Genomic DNA, 18,930 nt, shown 5'->3' with positions numbered 1-18,930 from the left:
TTTTTTAGGGCTGGAGACAGATGGTAAACGGAGACTTCTCCAAGATATGTATCATGTGTCTAAAAAAAACCCTCTGTTTTTGGGTAGAATGGGAGCGGAGTGGGAAGCCTGATTTTTGTTGCCACTATGGAATGGAGGGGGTTGTCTGCCCATGTACAAGAAGAAACCAAAACAGAAACAGATAAGGGGGTTTAGATGACCGTGATGGGGGGGATGCCTGCGACGGTTAACGTGGCTTTGTGGATACCAGCTGGATACATAAGATAGAGAGGTTTTAGGTAAGATGGCGTTTATGGAAATCGCCGGAGGTAAACAACAGACATCGCTTACGTTTTTTTATAGGTCGGCCGGATTTGAAGTTGGATTTTACTCTAGGTTGGCTATTCACGTTGGGGGTTGATGCAGGTTTGGAGGATGAGGTGGTGGACGCAGTGCCGAATTGAGTGAGGTTAGAGACCATGGAGAGGAAGTCTGAAATGTTTTGTTCCAAGTGGACGAGATTCATCTGGACCGAACCGACGGGTATGGAGATAAAGGAATCGATCGGATGTTTTGAACTTTTGGCGTTGTTTGGCTTGGGAGCTTGGGCTGAGGAGGAGGGGGGGTCTGAGGGCTGGACGGGCTTGTCGGCGGAGGGTTTTTTCTTGACGAGCCAGTCGATAGAGTTCTTGGAGTTCAGTATCAATTCGCTCAAGTTGTCTGACATCGTCCCGCGCTTTTCGGACGGAATGATCAGGTTCAGCCGCGCGAGGGTTTTGAACAAGCTCTTCTTGTTGTCCGAGTGGGCGAAGATGTTCTGGATCTTGGGGGTTTTGGAGTGGACCAGCAGCTTGGTGGGTTTGATTTCTTCGGCCAGGATCTGCGCACAGATCGGCCATTGAGGGCCTAGAAATCAGCGGTTCTGAATCGACATCCGGCGCGCATTTGAGCAGACTCACTCTGTCGAGCAAATCCTGCCCGCCGAAATGGTCCACACCCAGCTCTTTGGCCAGCCGAACGTCCTCCGCAGATTGGTCGTCTAAGATGACAGCGATCACATCCTTCCCGGGCTGGCTATTGGGGCCCGACGACGAAGAGGGCACCGGATGGGTCAAGACGTAGCGGCCTTTCAGCACGTTCGCGTTCACCGTTTTCTTCATCAGCGGCTCGATCGTCAGCTCGATGGGCAGGTCAGGCTGGTCGATCTTGACGGCCTAGCAGATCGAGACGTCAGCATCCCGGCTCACCGGGTGTGCGTGCAGGAGACTCAACTTTAACCAGCCGCAGACTGTCCAGCAGGGGCGCGACGTTGGCCTGCTCGCTCTTGATCTTCTCAGCCACCGCCACCCACATCTTCGCGCCGCGGGTCAAGGCGATCGGCGGCCGCCATGGCCGGGGCCGGGGCGTTCGCCAGCACGATCGGATCCGGCTGAGCGTATTCGGAGTGATTGCAATCATCGTCGGTCTCGCTTGGTGGAGGCTGTCGGCGAAGCTACCGCGGCTTCCGGTCGTGCGCTGGCCCGGCCTGCGGGCCCGGGCCCGGATACCGGATACACTCTCATCCAGGCCATCTCCGCAGGCAGGCCGGATCTGCCCGGATCTCCGTGGTCTCGTTCGTTCCCGCCCCGGGGAACAGGATCCCATTTTACACAGGGAGTTTTTTTTTTACGGAAAATGGATCTTACCATGGCGCAATCTCCGCCCTGCAAAGTGTAGGCAATGGATGGAAAGTTTGCGAAAGGACTCGAAAAACAAGCCGGGAATAGTCATTCAACACACCACGTCTGTTTTGCACAGCTGGTTCGACGTCGCAGGGCCGTCACGCCGTGTTTTTTTGCATAGAAACAGGGCTTTTTAGTAAGGCCCGAAAAAAAAAAAACGGAGGTTTTGGTGCGGGTGGTGTGAGAACTTTGAGTTCTGCTGGTATAGCGGCCCACTGCAATTCACGCCATTGGGTATGTGGCCACTTTTTCGGATTGCATAACAAGGGACCCGTTTATCTTCCATGCAACAAAGAAGGGCTGAGATGGAGGGTCCAAGGAAAAGGGGGGAGTATCCCAGGGAGAAAGGTCAGTACAGTGGGTGTGCACCAGTGTCCCATTTAGCGGGTTTTGGGGGGTCGAGATGGTCTTTTGAGGCTCCGGTTTTTTTTTTGGCTGGCAGGATCGTGGGGGGCTGATCAGCAAGATTTGAAAAAATCATTGCATGGCAGGGAGCAATCAAGACAGAAATTTCAAAACGTTTTCAGCCAAATTCTGGGCAATTTTTTAAAAAAAATATGGCAGCAGGCAGAGTGAGTTGGAAGGAGTGAATATCAAGAAAAAATAGGTAAAACCATTTTCATTTCATATCCATTTCCTTTGAGCTGTTGACCAAGATATTTGTACCTCTGTAGTTGCAAATTTGTTCCTGATATGGGATGCAAATGTTGTTGATGCCAGTCAAACATCAATTGCACATTTTCCAAGGGGTTTTGACATTTATGGTGTTCAAAGTTGGTTTGCATAATTTTATGCATGCATAAATCATAAAATCATAAAAATATTTTGGTGAGGAAATTTTGTATTACATAATCAGACAGTCATATCCCCTGCAAAAAAGATTTTATGATTTTATGATTTATGCATGCATAAAATTATGCAAACCAACTTTGAACACCATAATTGTGAGGTGGTGTTGATTGTTGATGGATGATGAGAGATGCACAAACTTGTCAAAGTCCGCGTCCCTGCTGCGGCACTTTTGGCCGGTCGAGATGTGTAGCACTGCAATCTCTCCCGCAGGGAGAGGACTTGTGACTAAGCAAGAAATTTGGCTTGACAGGATCTCCAAGCTTTGGTGGTGGAGGATGTTTTTACCTCATAACTTTATCACCACCAACCTAGCTGCTTCTCAATTCTGATAGTTTGTTCCCCTGCATCTTGCCGTAATTTCCATCAACTCAAAATTTGAAAATCCATTTTCATGACATATGTATAATTTTTTCAAAAGCTTGGATTGGCAGAATTGGTCGGTAAGTCATAAACCCATGACCTTACCGAAGCCTGTTTTTTTTTTTCATCAAACTCCTCTTTTTTTATATCCGCTTCATATCGCTATTGATCACCGATCACTTCCCCCCATCTTTTTGCATACATCGACCTGTAAAGCATTCCCTCAACACCTCATCACAACAATGGATCCGGATCCAACAAAAAAGAAAACCATCCGGTCGCAACGCCGAGAGCATCGAGAGGGTTTAAAACAAGGATGACAGGTTTCTTTGACTTTGCAAACAAGTGAACATACATCTCCGAGATGAGAGATTTCCCACACCCGGTCCCAGCCATAACAAAAGTATGTCGTTGTCGGACTAGGCTCATCACGGCATCGACCTGGACGGTCTTGGGAGGCTCGTTTTCGGGGTAGCACGGCAAGCAGTCATCAATGATTGCATCACGGAGGTCAGCGTCGTCCATTTCAAGCAAATGTTTTGTTGGGTAATTTTCTTTGACGGTCCCTTTGTTTTCTTTTGTGTTTGTGACGGCATCTTTGCGGTCGTAAACGGTGGGACAACTGCTTCAAAGGGTTGAACTAGTCTCGGGTGGCTGTTGCGACTCAAAGAAGGCTCGTATCGACTTAACGGAAGACGGAGGATTTAATTGTTGTATCCTTTTTAATTTCCTTACTCCGCTGGCGATCCCTTCCGATCTCTTTAAGTTTAGTGAAATCAGTATGGCATTGATCGTGAATGCCAAGAGGTCCGAGAGAGCTTTTAATTGTCGTGAAAACAATACTGTTAAAGCTCAATCGGACCCAAGGATTGTATTTATTTCAAAAAATTATACTGTACATACAAAAAAAGATGAGAGAAAATGGAGGGGATGGAGTGATAGCCAGGAAGCCAGCGCTTCATGAAGGTAGGTTGGAATTTAGGGGGAAGTGGGGGTTGATTTTTGAAATAACATGCAAAGAAAACTACGGTTCCAAGTGAGATCCTGTCACGCGAGGCTCTGCTTGTTAGGCATAAGCCCCGCTTGCACTTCGTGCTTGCGGGCTTTGTTACGCTCGAGAGATGCACTGGTGGACTGGTAGTACACATCCCAGGTGAACTTCAGTCAAACCTGGGATGTCACTCATTTTTAACCACACCAGAAATTACAGCACTCCTAAAGAGCTCGGATATCAGGATATGGCAAGATTGCAGGACTTCCCATTGCCTAAAAGGCTTGATTTAGAGGAGGCCTCTAATCCTTGTTTGCTGGTTAAAACTCAATTAAAAATCCTTAATTACATCAACAAGTGCTTTTTTCGCGCAGCATTTCCCCACTGTAGGGTCTGTGAATGCTGGGCGAAAAAAGGAGTTGTTGGTGTAATTAAGGATTTTTTGTAGGACACTGCCTGGGAGGACGACAATCACGGCAGAGCCAGTCAATACCTCCCAGCGGCCTTGCTGGTATACCCCTCTGACCTCGGCTCCCTTTTATATTTGTCATGCCTCAACTTTTGCCCCTGGAGACAGCCAAAAGCTATTGCCGCTGTTCCAACCTTGTCTTGATAAATGTCCCAATGCAGCTCACAACAAATACTCAATTGTCTCACTAAAAGTCATTTGCATCACTTTGCCCATTTCAGCTCGGCAAGGTTCGAAATGCACCATACATGAGTGTTGTGCCCGTTGCTCCGTTTTCTTAATGCGGTGTTTCTTGGTAATCCAGCTTGTCTACCAGACTATTCTCACTGCCTGATTGCAAAATACACGGCCATTTGGAATCAAAAAGCATGTGGCATTCCCCATTCGCGTAAGGCGGATAATTGATTCTGGTTAATGATCCATTTCCATCCTCAGCGCACATGTCAGAGGATTTCCCAAATATGGCTCACAACAAACCGGCCAATAGGGAAATTTGTACATTTGTTGTTTTCCCCCGCCTGATGAGACTTGGGCCGCTATTGCGTGGTATGTAAGTTTCTTCCTGATTTACTCATCAATCAACTCACACTTCCAATGATAAGCAACATCACCGCTGAAAATATCCAGTCCGGAATTGTCAACTTGCCATGCGACTACACATTGATTTTCAATCAATTGTTCTTGACATAGGAGCTCACTTGACCAACAATGTCTTGCATTGTTTGGTGTTGTATAGCATTCTGCCATATTCGGATATCATTCAAGTTACCACTTGCCAGTTGGGCATCCAACTCACATATGCACTGATAGGCACAAATGCTTCAACCCACAGTTCGATGTAGGAAAGCCTGCTCTTCGACCGACTCGTCTAAGCCAATTGGCTGATCTCACTTCCGACGTACTGGCGGGAGACCAATATCAAGAAGCTCCTAGACATCTTCACAAAATAAAAGTGGATCAAAGTATGGAGGCCGCGGAGGCTGTGCTGTTCCTGCTTCTGCCCGTCGTGCTGTTGAGGCTGGCCATTGTCATATGCAATGGTCATGTCATCCTCATTCCTAGCACCAAAACTCGGCGTAACAATTCTTCTCCTCCTTTCTTGAACCTCCAACGTTGTGCCCTCAATCCTGGTCCAGGACGAAGCAATCATTGTGAGTCCCAGCAGCCACACTCCCTCTTGCTCATCACTGAAGTGTGTGTTTATGTCAACCAGTTCTATATCTTGAACATCCGCGCACTGATCCGGGCGGACTCAATCCTCATCTTCGAAGACCCAACCTGACCCTCTGCGCTCTCCTGCCCCTCCCCCCCTGCTCCCACCACCAACAAAGACCAAGTATGCGCTTCCCAATACTCCTTCCGCTCCGCCTTCTTGCAGGACTTGCTCAACAACCTCGTCGACCATGGCGTGCCCTCAAGCGACTCTGCTCTCAGGGCCAAAAAGCCCACCGAACTGACAAATTCAGGTGCGCAAACACACACTGTCTGTGAGAAAGAAACTGACCTGAGCGAGAGAGGCTGAAGCTGCTGCTGCACTATTTGCGCCTTCTGTCGGTGTTTAATGGGCGCGCCCTGCCTGTCCAACGATATCTTGACGAGATCCTTGAAATTTCTCCGCCCCAAAACCCTATACAAAAAAAATGCTGATTTTGGTGTGTGTGTACAGAACAAGACAGTTTTCATCATCACTGCTTCCCAATTACAGCTAGCCCAGAAGAGCTTGCAACTTTGGCCGCAAACTCTGAGAGTTTGTGCCGCAGCTGTTGACAGCCGTGCGCACGGACCGTGCTTGGGGGATCCCGGGGGAGCCCGCAGGAAGGCTGCTTACCACCGATCCACATCCAGCCTGCCACCACCAACCCACTGCCGTCAAATCACCACCACCATCAAATCCATACATCTCCCCTCCACCGCAAATCTACCCCAGCAGCCAAGGATCATTGAAACAATCTCATCCGGCCATTGGAACAATCCAAAACAGGTGAGTTGGTTACCATCAGTGTTATAGAGAGCACGCAAGACTAACTCTTATGCCGATATTGATTACTTCCGTTCCTCTTGGCAGGAATCAATTGAGATGGGACTGGTGCGGTTTATTGGTTCAATCCGGTGGGAAGTTATGAGCAAGAAAGATGCAGGGCCGCCGGGGCGGCACAAAGTCTAGTCCAGCCGTTTTTGGACAACCAGGTGAGAAGTGTTTCACAAGGGGGAGGCTATAGACTCCTATATATATGCAATCATGTGATATCTCTTGAGAAATTGACTGCTTGTCTTGTACTCTGCAAATTCTTTTTAAAAACCTGGGTCAGGTTGGAGGCAATAATATGACTCGTGATCCGTCCGGCCCAGCTCCTCCACCCGAGCCGGTCTACGCCCAAGGCAAATCTCACCCTCCCCCTCAATCACAATTGCCGTTGGAAAAGGTCGAAGCCTTGGTCACGGACACGTTCACTTGCGCGGCTGAGAGACATATTGAAGTCGGTGACGGCTTGGAGATCTTTGTTGTTGAGCCCGGAAAAGGCGTCCGTGTGATCCGTAAGGAACTCAAGAGAGATTATTTTCTTTGGGCTCTAACTTGTATTTCTCATCTTTTCTAGCCCCAATATCTTTTGACTCAAAATGAGAATCAATTATCCTTGTGATTGAGTCTTCTTGGCTCACAAATCCTTTGATAGCTGTGATAGCTGTTGGCCGAGGCTCTAATTCAAGCCACCATATGTCATTCACTGTTTAACTAGCGGCTGGAGTGCACATAATTTGAAATTATAGCTTGTAAATCCGATTGTGATGTAGATGGGTTCTTCAATTTATACACACATAAAACATGCCTAAACCTTGTAAACTACTCCAATCAACCAGCTGGAAGAATGACCGTGTACATCATTTTTTGTGCATGCAGGATGGTTACGCACCCAGACCATTACTCTTGTGCATTAATACTCACCAGTATGATCCCCATATTCCCCATGGATGTTTAAGGACATCGAGGTTCAGCTTTCCAACTATCTACAGTTTTAAACTGGTTTGCCGAGCTGGGAGATATACATTGATTTCGGCGAGGGGTTTTCCATCGAGGGCCGCCCAAATAACGGCGAATTTGAATCCGGCGCTATACTTCACATACATTGTGCCTGAAGGAGCAAAAAAGGAAACCAGAAAAAAAGAGAACTCATATCAGCTTGGGGTTGCAGAAAATGACAAGCAAACAAACCATTTAGAAAAAATCTACTCGTGATTCGACGACGGTCGGCGTTGGTGATTCGACGACGGTTGGCGGTGGTGATTCGACAACGGTCGGCGGTGGTGATTTGACGACGATTGGCGGTGGTGATTTGACAACGGTTGGCGGTGGGTTGGTGGTGGCAGGCTGATGTGGATCGGTGGCAGGCAGCCTTCCTGCGGGATCCCCCAAGCACGGTCCGCGCGCACGGCTGTCAACAGCTGCGGAAAACTCTTGCCGCTGCGGCACAAACTCTCAGAGTTTGCGGCCAAAGTCGCAAGCTCTTCTGGGCTAGCTGTATCATTCAAAAACAAGAAGCAGAATAATTGAATGTTGTGCTCTCTATCACCGACACATACACACATGCATATACATGTATTACATATACAGCCATTCCGAAAAAGCTCGGCTTCTTTGGAAGGAATTTCCAGCGGAAATTCCTTCTGGATTTGCCAATGTATGTGCATCCAACATCAAGGTTGGACACATGATATCCAGAACTGCGAGCGCAGTCGCTTGCAGGATCCCACCAATCAAGCTGTTCGGTAGCGGAAAAAAAACACGTAATTATCGAGCTTCTATTCGGAGGACGTTACTTCAGAGCCCTCATTGACACGGGCTCAGAAATTGATCTTATTTCGGATCGAGCGGTCGACGAGTCTCTTCTTGAACGCCGACCCCTAGCGAGACCGAGCTACGTGAGACTGGCGCTAGGGAACGAGACCAATGCTCCCTTACCAATCTGTCATTTTGTTGCGGCTACTCAACAGCCTGACCGTCCGCGATTGTTCCCCTCTACCCAACGTTGACGAGTTGGTCCGTCTTGTGGCATCTGGCAAGGTTTTCTCTATCCTTGACCAAACAAATGCTTTTTTCCAAACGCGGATGCGGGAGGAAGATATTCCGCTAACGGCGGTCAAGACCCCGTGGGGACTGATGGAGTGGGTTGTCATGCCTATGGGACTCACTAACGCGCCAGCAACCCATCAAGCTCGTCTTGAAGAGGCACTCGGCGAACTCATCAAGCGAGTATCCAAGATGGCAAGATTTTGAGCAGACCGAGTGTCTGGAGTGGAAAAACTTTTTATAGAAAAAAAAAGTGTAAGGGTTCTGTGAACCCTCACTGGAAGGAACGGAGGGACGGAGGGCCAAAGGCCAGAAGTCTATAAAAAGAATGTAATTTCCTGAGATCGGCCAATAAGAGGAAGGAGAAGGATGAAGACCAGCTTGGGGAAGAAGAGAAAGTGAGAGAATTCAAGTACAACAACTTAAATAGAAATCCAACTATGTAAATGAATATGCATATGTGAATCTAACTTAGTTCTGTCTCAGTAAGGGTGAAGCCCTTACAGTGGACCAGCACCATCCAACCTCGCGAACAGGGTAAGCGTGCCGTCCAGGCTAAAATCAGCCAAATCGCTTGATTCTGAACTCAGAATTAGGAAAAAATGAAAGGAAGGAGAAGATTGAGGGCATCTGGCTGCTGTATATGCACCCTGCATATAAGAATGAGGTGGGCATGAATATACATATGTCCAACCTTGCCAGTGATTATTGGCAAATCCAAGACAAAGTTTGGGTGGAAATTCCTTCCAACAAAGCCAAGCTTTTTTGGAATGGCTGTATTTATATACATTGGGCCTTTTCCAGCTATCCACAACACCACAAGCGCTGCGCTGTACACAGCGGGTTTAGGCCTGCTTTGCTAGCACTTTTATCAGCGGGCGGCCCGCTACGCTTTTTACTGATTGTTCTGAGAGAAAGAAGAGATACATTTTTAGCAAGCTTTTTCAACGGCCAATGGCAGGATTTTGCTATACTGACCGGTGAAGTAGCGTCAGACCGCTCCGCTGAGCGCCAAAAAGCCAGCAAAGAGGGACTTGGTGTTCCATAGGGCTTCAACACAGTTCAATATTGCCGCAATGAGATGAGTTCAATTAGGTTCAATTTCTGCGGCGCAGCCGCAAGTTCCCTAGTATAAATTAAATTTCACCAGCCAGTATGGTTTAGCCTGTCCCTCTAGATAAAAGCATTTTGTGACTTCCCATCAAGATCTGGAGGAACTGGCAGACGTGAACAATACCCCCTCCACCCCTACAAACATTAAAAATGATAGAACCAACCCTTCCCAATAGAACTGCTGGGAATCAAGCTGCATTTTTACCCCAAGCACCTGTCCTGGCTTCATACCAACTCAAGCCAACACTTTCCAAAATGTGAAATTAAACTCCAATGTGCCTGCACCTCTTAAAACTGTTGGAATTTTGCTTGTCATTGATCTCTTTTCTTATACATTTCACACTCCTGTCACTTTTTGTTGGTTCAATTATGCCTATTGTTTTGCTTTCCTTTATTCATCATGTTCATCTTCCGCTTCCACAAGTTGATCACATGTATCTAGTCTACTTGACATACTTGATACAAAGGAATAACATCATCAGTCCTGACTCAACTGAATCCTTGAATGGCACTTGGGCCTTATCTCGAGACTCTCCGCTCAGGCAATTGAGCCCCTAAGAGTGAGTAAACAGTCACTTCTTCAGACTTTGCGTCTGCTATTGGCTAAGCCAATCTCTTTCCTTCCGCCTGCTCCACTCGCCTCCGGCCATCATTCCTTCAAAAACCAAGAAAAAGAAAATCTCAGAGTCAGTCCTAGGTTAAAACAATTTACCAAACTCTATCAATAGTGATTTAGCTGGAGTGAAACAAGTGGCCCATAGCTCTGGCAAGGTGATCAATGTAAACATAGGTTATTCCATCTCTTGCTTTTTTCATTGGTTTTTTTTGCCACCCCCCCCCCCCCCCCCCTTGTATGTAAAAAGATCAGAAACTGTGTCAGTTATTTTTACCCCACATTTGGATTAAGGTTTTAGTCCAACAGGAATTGAAATTGAAGGGGAGGAAAATTTTTCAGTGATCAAGAATTGGACCAAGGAACTTTGGACCAGGGTGGATCCAGATGGAAAGTGCTCAGACTAAATGGTTGTATTTCAATCATGAGGAGTGGAATTATGAAGAGACAGCCAGAGAGACTCCTTGCAAGATCCAAAGGGGGCCTAGACGTGACTAAATTGAAGGGGAACAAAGCAGATAGTCCATCTCACTTAAGACAGACATGACAGGACTGCAAGTGACAGGTGGAAGGAACAGGGGACAGGAGACAGGAGACAGAAGACAGGAGAAAGGAGACAAGGGACAAGGAAGAAAGTGAGCGGAAATGGAAAGGCTCATATTATCACACTTTGTAGGCAGATCAGCAGACATTGAACGCTGTGCTGCCACTGATTGCAGCAGTTTGCCCCTGTTCTGCCACTGAAAATTGGTGGTTTGCTGCTGATTTATCCCGCCAAATTCCAAGAAAATGTTCCGGTGAGATGCAAAAATGTGGGGCTTGGTTAATTGACTACCGTTTTTTTGACTTCTGACTACCAAACGTGGTTTACGTTGGTAGGACGGCTACCCAACGTTGCACCCGGGCCGTGCGGACCAAAAATCGACCCAGGTGCAATTTGGTAGTTGGAAGTCAAAAATGGAAATACAAAACGGTAGTTGGATTTGTAATTTTTGCAAAAATGGCAAAAAAACAAAATCATAACTCCTCAAGGCGGGGCTCAATCCCTGCCAAAATTTTACAGAGGGAGAAAAACCCTCTCAATAGCATATGGTGAGCTGCACGGTATTAGCACACCTCAGGAATGGGGTGTGCTACTGTGTGCACATTTTGGCTGGTGTCCTACTAAGGAACACCACCAACATCATAGCCACAGTGAACCAAAAGTTCCAAAAATTTTACAGTTTACAGAAAAAGCCCCAAAATTAATATGGTTAGCTACATGTCATTAGTACACCTCAGGAATGGGGTGTGCTACTGTGCGCCCATTTTGGCTGGTGTCCTACTAAGGAACACCACCAAAACCATAGCCACGGTGCCCCAAAGGTTCCCAAAATTGTACAGTGCCCATATTGAGCTCTGAAAACAATATGATGAACTGCATGGAATTATACACCTCAGGAATGGGGTGTTCTACTGTGCGCCCATTTTGGCCGGTGCCCTACTAAGGAACACCACCAAAGCCTTAGCCAAACCCTTCCTTGTGTGTGCTAATGGCATTCAGCTCATCATATTTTTTCCAGAGCTTAATATTTACACTGTCAAATTTAAGGACCCTTTGGTTCACCGTGGCTATGGTTTTGGTGGTGTTCCTGAGTAGGACACCAGCCAAAATGTGCGCACAGTAGCACACCCCATTCCTCAGGTGTCCTAATTCAATGCAGCTAGCCATATTGGTCTCAGATTTTTTTCTTTCCAATGTAAAATTTTGGGACCCTTTGGGGCACCTTGGCTATGGTTTTGGTGGTGTTACAGTAGGCAACCAGCCAAAATGTGCGCACAGTCCATTCCTGAGGTGTGCTATTGCCGTGCAGCTCACCATTTGCTCTTGAGAGGGTTTTCCTCCCTCTGTAAAATATTGGTGGGGCTTGGGCCCCGCCGTGAGGAGTTATGATTTTTTTTATTTTTGCCATTTTTGCAAAAATTATAAATCCAACTACCGTTTTGTATTTCCATTCTTGACTTCCGACTACCAAATTGCGCCCGGGTCAATTTTTGGTCCGCGCGAACCGGGCGCAACGTTGGGTAGCGGTCCTCCCATTGTAAACCGCATTCAGTAGTTGGAAGTCAAAAAAACAATAGTCAATTAAACAAGCCCCAAAAGTGTTAGCCCATCAACCCACCCCCTAAATTTCAGCACAGAAAACTGCTGCAATAACCCTTGGCTGTAGCCAGAGTTCAATAGTTAAGTTGTTTTCCTTTTTTTTCTTTTTTTTTGTGTGTGTGTGTGTGTGGGAGTTGTTATGAGGTCAGTGTGCTTTTCATGCCCAAGGAGACAATGAAACCTCCTGTGAAATTCTCTGCCTGGAGTCCAATTGTGATCCCTCACTAGGAGGATGAGATGGCATGGGGAATTCACAGAATAACCATCAAATTTTTGATCAATCTTCATCATTTTAAGTATTGCAGAGTCTGCTCTGCTGTTGTTTCTTTGTTTCTGGGCCTCAAAAAGCCATTCAAACCGCCACTGGGCTTCCAACCTTGGTGTATCGTCATCCGGACTGACACAGAGGGCAGCTTAAACAGCGCTTTCTTCCCCTCTCCCAACTGCCCCCGCCTAGGATGGATGGAGTCCCATACCACCCGGGGGCTGCTAAATGCAAGCCAACCCATCCCCAGACTGTTGGAAACGCTCAAGAGCATCCGCATTGGTGATAAGCTAGCGCGAGCTCACTTAGCAAGCTGAGACACGGCTAGTGCTAGCCAGACCCCCGCAGCCACTCCGGCTGGAGCTAACCGTTGGCTATCGGTGTAGCCAACAAGCTAGGCGCGGCTAGATTTAGATCTAGCTAGCAAGAGTCCTAGCTTTTTAATAATTTAGCCGGGTCTTAGCCCGACCTGATGCAGATTACCCGCGTGGCTAAGTCAAGGTTGACAGCCATATAAGGCAGTCGACCAGGAGCAGTATTCAGGTATGGCTCGCTGGTTGACTCTATATTCCACGTAGTTTATCTCCTCAACCCGGGATTGTCCCCGGATGAGGAGTACTGGTCGTGCTGCGGCGAGTCCGGGAGATGCATGTGACATCTATGTCACAACACCCCCCCTCTCGCCGCAGACGCCACTGTACGTACAACAAGAGTAGACATGAGAGAAAGAAAATAAACACTAAGGATAGAAGAATCAAAAGAAAAAAAGAGCCTGTGGGAAAAGAGAAAGAAAAGAAAAAAAAGAGGAGAATAAGAAAGAAAAAAAAAATTACTGTTCCCCCAACACTGCCGACCGGAGTCGGGAGAAAATATCCGGTCCTAGGCTTTTTGTAAAGATGTCAGCGATTTGTTCTTTCGTACCTACCCAGTGTAGAGCTGTTTCCTTTTGAAAAAGTGCTTCGTTGGTGATGTAGAAATCCCAATCTGAATGCCGGGTCCGCTTGTTAGAGGCATCATCAGTAGACACTTTGATAGCCGATTGGTTATCGCAGTGTAAATGCCCAATGAAATCAGCTTTCAGAACGTCACGAAGTAGTTGCCTTACCCATAAGGTCTGGCGCGTAGCAACCCCTAGCGCCATGTACTCTGCATGGCAGGTTGAGGAAGCCACGGACTGTTGACGTCTAGCCACCCAGAGCACTGGACAGTTCATGAAAGAGATGAAAACTCCGTAAGCAGATCTCCCAAATTCACCACCCCAAGACGCGTCACAGTAAGTCTTCAGAGGTTTGTTGTTGGCGGAAGGGAAAATACAGAGCGTCATATCTGCTGTCCCCGCAATATACCCAATTAGGTGCTTCAAACCTTTCCAGTGCGTTACACCTGGTTTTGCCGCAAAGCGCGCCAGATAGTTGACTGCGAAACAGATGTCCGGCCTTGTACCTACCGCTAAATAACTTAAAGTCCCAATCACAGATAAATACTTGCCAGACTGGGAAGGATCACCTTCTGGGTCAGTAACACCATTATACCCCGGCGGTAACGGCGTCTTTGAAACTGTGGTCTTGTCCCATTCTGTATCTAGAAGTCCTTTGATCAAGTGCTTCTGGCACAGAGTGAAGCCTTTTTTACTACGGCTGACATTCAAACCCACTATGGCATTCAATTTGTCGCTCCACTTGATCTTAAGGATGTTGCTAAGGTCAGATTCCAGCTTTTGCAAAAGATCTTCACTCGAAGCGGTGACAACGCCATCATCGACATGCAGCCAAATAACCCCATGTAAGGTCGGGTGTCGTAGGATATATAAAGAGTTGTCATACTGAGAGGGAACATAACCCAAACCGTCTAACACCTGTTTTAGGTGTAACCACCAGCAGCGCGCAGCCTGACGCGTCCCGTACAGAGCTTTCTTTAGTAACAAGGCATGTCCCGGAGGCACTACCATCCCTTCCGGCGGTTGTATCCAAACCTCTTTGTCAATAGGGGAGTTTAGATACGCCGCAACAAAATCAAAGCTGTGAACAGCCCAGCTATTGGCAGCTGCCACCGTCAGCAACAAACGCAGTGCCACAAAAGTTGCAGTGGGTGCGAAAGTTTCAAGAAAATCCGTCCCGGCCACCTGTGTGAAACCTTTTGCGACAAAACGCGCCTTGAAGCGCACACCAGATCCGTCCACATCTGGTTTCACCGCAAACACCCAGCGCCCATTCAGAACCTTTTTGTCTTGCGGTTTGAGACCCACAAGCCAAACTTTCATCTGTTCAAGATTGCTGAGTTCAACAGCTATGGCTTTGGACCAAGCGTCTTTCTCCGGTGACTTCATCGCCTGTTTGAAAGTTGCCGGTACTGAGATAGAGTAGAACTGGCACAGTTCTATGATCTTGTCTACAATTAACTCCTGATCGTGAAATTCATACTCCCGTGAGAAATCGCCAAGCTCAATTAGATTCATAACAAAATCAGTGGAAAGCTTTTTTGGTGCTTCTGTCAAAGTCGCCGTTCCAGTCGTTGGCACATCAATGAAGTGTGTTTTGTCTTCATTGACAAAGCGAACCATTGCAGAGGACATGAATTTCTGCTCGTCCGGCAGCCAGAATAGCCAACCTTTACTGGTATCCAGGTGACCAATAACCTGTCCACAGAGCGCTCTTGCGTCCAACTTGAGGCGTTTTTCCGGAGGCACATGAATGTAGCCATAGCTACCAAAAGCTCGGAAAGAGTCAAACTGTGGCTTAATCCCAAATAATGCTTCATATGGTGACATTTTTCCGCTAGCGTTGTTTGGTATCCTATTCAGGAGATGGCCCGCCCACAAGAATGCGTAGTTCCAGAAGTTACAAGGTAAATTGCTATCCGCCAGGACCATTCTGCTCATGGCTTGAATAGTCCTGTTGAATCTTTCTATCATGCCATTTTGATAGTGGTGATATGGCAAAGCTCGTTCTGTATGAATGCCTTTGGACACAAGGAATTCTTCCAGTTTCTTGTTTGCAAACTCGCCACCATTATCACTACGCAAAACCTTCACTTTAAGATTGATCGTCCTCTCCAGCCTATTGATAATGTCAATTATAGCCGAGTTTGCATCTGACTTTGCTTTTAGAATTTTTACGAAATTGTATCCAGTGGCTACGTCACGCATTGTCAGGATGTAGTTCCCTCCATCAATTGCGGTAACTTCAAAAGGGCCCACAAGGTCGGCTGCCCACACCTCCATTTTTCCGGCCTTGCGGTCACCGGAACCAAGTGGATTGAGTTTAGTAGACTTGCTAATCATGCAAGTAGCACAGTGAATAGACCCCGGTGGCAGTTCTTTTGGCAGTCCTAAACCAATGTTCTCTTTGATGAGCCGTCTGATCACGCGCAAACTTGTGTGTCCAAAAACACGGTGCCAGAACAACAGGCGTTTCTTGTTGTTTGTCAAGGAAGGAGGAACTGTTTCCCGGGTCGCAAACTGCGGAACTGGCTCTTTAAATAGAGTAGTTGCCGTCTCTTTCGTTTTTGCTGCCTGGAAGGATAGGTCCTCCGGCTCAGGCACAATACGTTGAGAATCATGAAATGCATTTTTAGTTGAAGGCGTAGGCAGAGAAACTTTTGTCGTTGTTTGACATACGGGCACCAGAAAAGACGAGTCACAAGGAACTGACTGAGAGAATGAAGACGGGACCGAAGAAATTGTCGGGAATGGTGCGTTCAAAGAAGCAGAGGAAGACATATAAGAAGAAAAAGAAGAAAGAGAAGAATGAAAGAGAGATATGTCGCCCTTTGCTCCGCCGCCATTGTGATCAATTCGTACCATTGGATGTGGACCAGCGATTGCGTTTATGTTCCATAATACTGTTGAGTTGTCTGTTAGTCTGCTACCATGATGTATCACCACAGTATGGAGGGCTGTTGGATCGACCCATGAGCACTACCAACCAACCACCCAGCTGGCAGCCACAAGCGTCTGTAGCCTAGTTGGTAAAGGCAGCACTCTAGTATGTGTCTCAGCATAGCTGAGGTCGTGAGTTCGACTCTCACCAGACACATCTTCATTTTACAGTCTCTACAAATACAGGCGAACGCAAATACACCACCCTTGGAGTAGACATCAAAAACGTCTCTGTCGTTGTCGTAAAACACCAATGCGTCAGCTTTACGCAAAGCCGCCATGGATATGAGCGTAGACCGAGCATCCTTACAATAAAGGACTCCGCGAAGGACAATAAGCCGTCCGCTAGGTTCTAGGAAGTGGAGTTCCCCCACACCCATGATGAAAGATCGGTTGGCGGCGGTAGCTACCAAGAGCGGCATAGGCTTAGACAATGCTTTGAAATTGTGAAGCAGTTGGCGCATCCCAGTGAAGTGATGGGATGCACCGGTATCAAAAATGGCTGGAAGACTTACCACATCTTCTCCTAAGGCCATGTTTTTGAAATCCAGTTGGTCCAGGTCGTCTGGGACGTCTCCGATTTCCAGGAGTTGAGCCAATGCTCCTCCCCCCCCGGCTGAGCTGGCGGAATGGCTGATTGAGGTCGAAGAGTTTGGCTGCCGGTTGCCGGAGCTGGTATACCTCGGGCGGTAGAGATCGGCTAACCGTTTAGCCTGGACTTGATGTTGGGACATGGGGGGAAGAGCTCGGGAGACAGCAGGACCGTTTGGTGTTTGTTGAGCTGGCTGAGTGTAGAGGGAGCCCACAAAAGTGGCTTGAGTGCGATTCGCTGGCAGAGGAAACGGTGAAACACCCGGTCCACGAAGTCGCTTATTGATTTGGTTCGGCTTCACGCGTTGAGGGCAGTCTCGAAGGTAGTGATCGGCGGCTCCACATTGCCAGCAGCGGTGCGCCGTCGCCGCGTAGAAATCCAAAGCATCCGGCCAGTTTTCTTCAGGTACATCGGCTAAGAACGCTTCGAAATCAAAATCATCTTCCCCGCTCGTCGCCATTAGGACCAAGGGTGCCGCTGCAGTCGAGAGGGAGGTTTCCGATGTTGTCGAATCTGCGTGCTGTTTCTTGCAGATATCGAAGGTGTTGACAAGAGTGTCGAATTTTGGGACACTCTTTGACTCATCGTTTTGCATCACATTCTCAATCCTCTGCTCGAAATCTTTCTTGAACGGCACAGATGAACGCATGATGGCTCGTTGAAAAATGAACCCAAAGAAAGCGTCAGAGTGTATCCGAACGTTCAGGTTGTTCCACTCCGTGTAGAGATTCCTCATCGAAGAAGACATGCCGACACCGTCCGAATCGTCGACCAAGAAGTTGAGAAATTTGTTCCAGACGTTGAACTGAGCCGCCCGAGAGATAACTGAAAACTTCTTTTTGAGATAAGAGAGCATCTCAATTGCAGTCTTCATCCGCTGCAAATCAGACACCAGCAATTGGTGCACCCCTTTGAGGACGACCATACGTGCAATTTTCTCAAAGATGACGTTGTTGATCGGCTTGAAAAAGAAATCCCCGCTCGACATGTGTCCGTTCCCTACTTCTTGCAACTCATGAAGCCATTGTGCCATATTGTTGCCGTTGGCCGCCAAACGTTTATCGTCGGTCCAGCGATCGTTGATGAGCTTGGCCGTTTGACTGACCAGTTTGGCTTGCTCGAGTTGAAGTTTGGCTGCAAGGAAATCTTGCTGCGTCCGATTCAGATTGCCTGTTGCCCCAGCAATCCCCTGATTGTTCGTCCCAGCCGCCGCAGTTTGATTGAGGTGAGGGGGCACGTTCCTCGTTTGATTGATTGCTGGGCCAGTCGCCGGTGGCACAATTGGTGGTCGGAGGCCAGATGTCGACGCCCAAATAGTGTTGTCCGCCCCCCTGTTCCCTGTTGCAGATCCCGCAACCAAGTCGAATAGAGTACCCATCCGGAGAACACCATCCGGCACAAAATCGTCCTGTCCATTGTCGGAATGCGAGTTTTGTCAAGACATTTTTGCCGGTCAAAAAGGATAGAGATTGAAAAAAAAAGGAAATTGGGTCGTAGGTCGAGGTAGGAAGAAAGGAATTACTCACCGCAACACTATGGAATGCTCAGAGTCTAAGAGAGGAAGGAGGAAAAGAGGGAGTAGAACAGTGACTCCAAGCTTTCCTTTTCTGCACAGGTAAATGGGGCCACCACACCTTAATAAGCAGGATGGCTAGTCCGCTTAGCTTAATTAGGTAGGCCTATTGTCACCGTTCAGAGAAAAGAAGGGAAAAACGGGTCTACTTATCCCTGAGCACCCCACAGCGTTACAGCAAGTAACGCAGATCTTCCCGGTAACGGTCGATTACGCCCTAGACTGGACTACCGGTCGAGAAGATGAAACCGTCGGGTCGAATCGCCGGCCTATGAGGTGAGGTTGTAGACACAGTTTTGTGGTCGAGGTCGGCGTC

At 47.6% G+C, this 18,930-nt stretch overlaps 2 protein-coding genes across 2 annotated transcripts; one reads left to right on the top strand and one right to left on the bottom strand.

Moving 5' to 3' along the window:
• Positions 1–191: 191 nt before the first annotated feature.
• On the bottom strand, positions 192–1,437 carry PtA15_6A660 (uncharacterized protein; the record flags this gene model as incomplete). The annotated part of the gene is made up of 4 exons (XM_053170389.1): positions 192–250; positions 331–859; positions 939–1,193; positions 1,252–1,437. 4 exons carry the CDS (start codon positions 1,435–1,437, stop codon positions 192–194), a joined length of 1,029 nt encoding a protein of 342 aa, XP_053021585.1.
• Positions 1,438–5,336: 3,899 nt separating this feature from the next.
• Positions 5,337–5,654, top strand: PtA15_6A659 (uncharacterized protein; the record flags this gene model as incomplete). The annotated part of the gene is made up of 1 exon (XM_053170387.1): positions 5,337–5,654. One exon carries the CDS (start codon positions 5,337–5,339, stop codon positions 5,652–5,654), a length of 318 nt encoding a protein of 105 aa, XP_053021584.1.
• Positions 5,655–18,930: the final 13,276 nt, after the last annotated feature.

This window comes from Puccinia triticina, chromosome 6A (assembly GCF_026914185.1).
Source record: "Puccinia triticina chromosome 6A, complete sequence".
NCBI lineage: Eukaryota > Fungi > Basidiomycota > Pucciniomycetes > Pucciniales > Pucciniaceae > Puccinia > Puccinia triticina.
Note: the sequence above shows the minus strand (reverse complement) of the source record. Positions and strands in the feature narration are given on the sequence as shown.